General features: G+C 42.9%; 1 protein-coding gene across 1 annotated transcript; it reads right to left on the reverse strand.

Moving 5' to 3' along the window:
* Positions 1-2110: 2110 nt before the first annotated feature.
* LOC112506300 lies at positions 2111-4816 on the reverse strand. The gene has a single exon (XM_025110308.1). The coding sequence runs from the start codon at positions 4814-4816 to the stop codon at positions 2111-2113; it is 2706 nt and encodes a 901-aa protein (XP_024966076.1).
* Between the last annotated feature and the right edge of the window lie 390 nt (positions 4817-5206).

Consider the following 5206-nt stretch of genomic DNA (forward strand, 5'->3'; position numbering starts at 1 on the left):
ATATATATATATATATGTATATTCATGAATAAAATAGAAATAATAATAAAGATGCCTTATTTTATTCCTCGAAATTTTGGGTTTTACAACTCTCCCCTCCTTTACGAGATTTCGTACTCGGAATTAACACTTGCTAAAACAATTGGGGATCCTTAGATCTCATTTCTTCTTCTGGCTCCCACGTCATTTCTGCGCCTTTATGGAATTTCCACTTAACTAGCATCAATAGTATACTTTTGTTTCTTAGTCTTTTCGTCTTCTTATCCAATAAACCAATTGGTTCTTCCACATAGGCGAGTTTGTTGTTAACCTCGATGTCTTCCAAATCCACAACAGTCGATTCGTCAGCTAAACACTTTCTTAAGTTTGACACATGAAAGGTGTTGTGAATACCACTTAATTCCTCTGGTAGTTTCAACCGATAAGCAACTGCTCCTACTATTGCAGTTATCTCAAATGGTCCGATGTACCTTGGACTTAGCTTACCTTTCTTCCCAAATCTCACGACYCCTTTCCATGGCGATATTTTCAACAAAACCTTATCACCTACTTGGAATTCCAAAGATCGACGTCTTCTATCCGCGTAGCTCTTTTGTCTATCTTGCGCAATCTTTAACCTCTCCCTGATCTGTACTATTTTATCCGATGTCTGTTGGACTAACTCGGGTCCAGTTAGTTGTCTTTCTCTGATGTCTGCCCAACAAATTGGAGTCCTACACTTACGGCCATACAATGCTTCAAATGGCGCCGCCTTGATGCTCGAATGATAACTATTGTTATAAGCAAATTCTATCAGTGGGAGGTGGTTGTCCCAACTACCTCCAAAGTCAATCACGCAAGCTCTCAACATATCTTCTAGTGTTTGTATCGTCCTCTCACTCTGGCCATCAGTTTGAGGATGATATGCGGTACTCAAGTTCAACCGCATTCCCATTTCTTGCTGAAAACTCAACCAAAACCTCGAAGTAAACCTAGCATCTCTATCCGAGACAATGGATATTGGTACACCATGTCTCGACACGATTTCATTGACATAAAGCTGGGCCAATCTTTCTAGTGTATACTTGTCACTGATTGGTAGGAAATGAGCAGATTTCATTAGTCGATCTACAATTACCCATATAGCGTCTTGTCCCTTTACCGTCCTTGGAAGTTTGGTGATAAAATCCATCATGATCATATCCCACTTCTATACTGGGATTTCCATTTGTTGCAACATTCCAAATGGTCTTTGATGTTTGGTCTTCACTTTCAAGCACGTCAAACAACTTCCCACATAGCTAGCTACTGCCCTCTTCATACCAGGCCACCAATAGTTTYCTTTTATATTCTTGTACATCTTATTACTACCTGGATGCATAGTATATTTAGACTTATGGGTCTCGTCCATCACCACATTCCTTAGATCTCCCAAACTAGGAATCCAAACCCGATTCCCGTGTCTATATATTCCATCTGGTCCAGCTGTCAAGGTCTTAGTTTGCCCAATCATTCTCTCCTTTTTGATGTTTGCTTCGAGTAAAGCTTCTTTTTGGACATCCCGTATTCGGTCTAGGAGCTCCACCTTAACATTCATCCACATGGCTCGAACCCTGATTGGTTCGCTTCTCTCCTTCCTACTAAGTGCATCGGCGACTACATTCGCCTTACCTGGATGATAGTGAATCTCGCAATCATAATCCTTAAGTAGTTCCATCTATCTTCTTTGTCTCATATTTAGCTCCTTTTGATCAAACAAGTATTTAAGCCTCTTATGATCAGTGTAGATTATGCACTTCGTACCGTACAAATAATGTCTCCAGATTTTTAGCGCGAAGACGACAGCTGCTAGCTCCATGTCGTGAGTTGGGTATTTCCTCTCGTTTTCTTTCAACTGGCGTGATGCATACGCAATGACCTTGCCCCGTTGCATCAGTACACAACCTAAGCCCATTTTTGACGCATCGCTGTAAACGACAAAGTCTTCTACTCCTTCTGGTAGTGATAAAACCGGTGCAGTGCTTAGTTTCTTCTTAAGTATCTGGAACGCTTCTTCTTGTTTCATCCCCCAATCAAACTTAACCGACTTCTTTGTCAGCGTCGTCAAGGGCGTTGCTATCTTGGAGAAATCTTAGATAAACCTTCGGTAATACCCTGCTAGGCCTAGGAAACTTCGGATCTCCGATACTGACCTTGGAGATTCCCAGTTCATAATTGCATCAATCTTAGCCGGATCTACCTTGATTCCTTCCGTATTGACTACGTGACCGAGGAATTGTACCTCATGCAACCAAAATTCACATTTCGAGAACTTGGCATACAATTGCTCTTTTGCTAATAATTCAAGAATCATCCTTAAGTGTTGTTCATGCTTCTCTTTACTTTTCGAATAGATCAAAATGTCATCTATAAAGACTATGACAAATTGATCCAAATACGATCCACAAACTCGATTCATCAAGTCCATGAATGCCGCAGGTGCGTTTGTTAACCCAAACGACATTACTACAAATTTGTAATGTCCGTATCGAGTCCTAAAAGCGGTCTTCGACACGTCCTCTTCTCGAACCTTCAACTGATGGTAACCTGATCTCAAATCGATTTTCGAGAAACAGCTGGCCCCTTGCAACTGGTCGAACAGGTCGTCGATCCTTGGCAATGGATATCTGTTCTTTATCGTGATTTTGTTCAACTCCCGATAATCGATACACATCCTCATCGTGTCGTCTTTCTTTTTRACGAACAAGATCGGTGCTCCCCATGGCGACGAGCTTGGCCAGATAAATCCTTTATCTAAGAGTTCCTGCAATTGCTTCATCAGCTCTTGCATTTCTGTTGGCGCTAAGCGATAAGGCGCCCTTGCGATTGGTACCGCACCCGGTACCAAATCGATTCGGAATTCTACCTGACGTTCCGGTGGTATTCCTGGTAATTCATCTGGAAATACTTCTGGGTAATCCCTTACCACTGGAACATCATGTATCACCTTCTTTTCGAGCTTAGCGTCGATGGCGTATGCCAAGTAGGCCACGCATCCCTTCCGCAAGCACCTACTTGCCTTAACTGAATTGATTAGTCCTAAGCAGCACTTCTTCCGATCACCGTAGACATGAATTGTTTCTCCTTCTGGAGTTTGAATCTTAATCAAATTCTTATTGCATACTATTTGCGCATGATTGTTGGATAGCCAATCCATCCCCAAGACCACATCAAAACCTCCTAAGCACATTGGCATAAGTCTAAGAGGGAAATCCTTCCCATCTATAACAATTGTGCATTTATCAAATACTTCGTCTACCTTACACTGACTATCGTCGGCTGTTTCTACAATGTAGGTTTTGTCTAGCCTACAGGTACTGCTATTCAGATAGTGGCAGAAGGTGGTAGACACAAAACTACCATTTGCACCCGAATCAAATAATACATGTGCATACACATTGTTGATAGGGAATATACCGGATACGACGTCGGCCGTTTCCTTGGCCTCCTCCAAGGTCATGTTGTAAGCTCGGCCGCGTCCCTTAGGTAGCTCCTTCCCATTCTCTGATCTCCTTCCAAATCCGTTATTCGTTGTCTTCTCATGGGGTGTCACACTATTCCGACGTTTTGGGCAGTCAGGTCGTATATGTCCCGTGGCCCCACATTCGTAACAAGTCCTTCCTTCTGGGCACTCTCGCGTAGTGTGCCCCGGTTTGTCGCATATGTAGCACGTCAGGCTCCCTACTCTACGCTCTCCCCTATGTCTCTTGTTGCATTTGTTACATTGGGGAATAATGCGTTCCTCGTTTCGTGTTTTTGCCGTAGTCGGAGTCCATTTTGGTTTCTTGTCGGGCCTGTTCGACCCTTCCCATTTTCTCTTTGCATCCCTCCTATCATAATTCTCCCTAGCGTTGTTCTCTTCTGCTACCTTTGCCATCTCTACTGCTTGGACAAACGTGGTCGGCTTGGTCATGTCTACGTACCGTTTGATTTCGATTCTTAAGCCGTCCTTGAAACAACATATCTTCCTGTCCTCAGTAGCCACCTGGTAACTGGCGAATCTTGCTTTTTCGAGAAACTCGTTAACATATTCTTGAACTGACAACGATCCTTGCTTTAATCTCAGAAATTCGGATTCTAGCTTGTTCACCTCCGTTTGCGAGCAGTACTTACCCATCATCGTCTTTTTCATTTGCTCCCAAGTCATGGCAGCAATATCCTCATCACCTCTGATTGCACATTCAGACTCCCACCAATGCAACGCATAGTCCACAAAGGTTGTAGCAGCATAAGTCACCTTTTGATCTTCCGCGTATCTACAAATTTTGAAACAACTCTGCATCTTGGCTACCCAGTTCATCAGGCTCACTGGGCCCTCTATTCCTTTAAATTCATTTGGCCCGGTGCCTTTGAATGTTTTAAAACTGCATCCTCTCTCCTTTGCAGTCAACTCAGTTTTCTCGATGATGAGCGACTCCACCTTCTCTTTATCAGACACTTCCACCCTTTCAGGGGTTTGAGTGTTCTCGTGTCGAACGCTTCCTTCCTCTCCACCTTCATTATCCTTCAGTCTGTCACCCAACATTTCTTTAAGCATATTTGGCAATGTATCCCGGAGGACTTGTGCCATTTGTTCAGCCATCACTTCCTTTGTGAGAGGAATTTCTCCTCCTTGGCCCCTTTGGCTCCTACCGATAGCCAAACTAGCTGGCGWKGATGGGGTCGTACCCGAACTAGCGGTTCGGACACTTCCGCGACCTCGACTTTGGGCTCGTGTCCGTCCCCGAACTGTCGGTGGGGCCATGCCATTATCACCTCCCTCATTGAGGGCGTTCCTTGTTGATCCGCGAGAAACCATACTGACATAATAGAGTATTAACGATTTAACTCGGTTCCAAAGTCGACTTAACACATTACATTTATGTATATAGATATATATATCTACACATATACATATATATTCGTATATAGTATAACCACTATATATAAGCGAAATACATAATAAGGAATCGAAAATCTCATAACGCGCAATAAGCTATATATATTTCGTGTTCAAACAAACATGGGAAGAGAGACATCACAAAATCTCATTTACTTACAAAAGACGGGATGCTTCATAGCTCTAGACACATGTGAATGCTCCAAAAATTCTATTGAGGTACTGGCTAGATGAAAACTATCTAGACACGTACAATTAATTCACCTACTCAAAAGATCCTTCTCTCATCCCTGATCCCATGTCTAAAAC

The sequence above is a fragment of the Cynara cardunculus genome (assembly GCF_001531365.2).
Source record: "Cynara cardunculus var. scolymus isolate 2C chromosome LG 2, CcrdV1, whole genome shotgun sequence".
Classification (NCBI taxonomy): domain Eukaryota; kingdom Viridiplantae; phylum Streptophyta; class Magnoliopsida; order Asterales; family Asteraceae; genus Cynara; species Cynara cardunculus.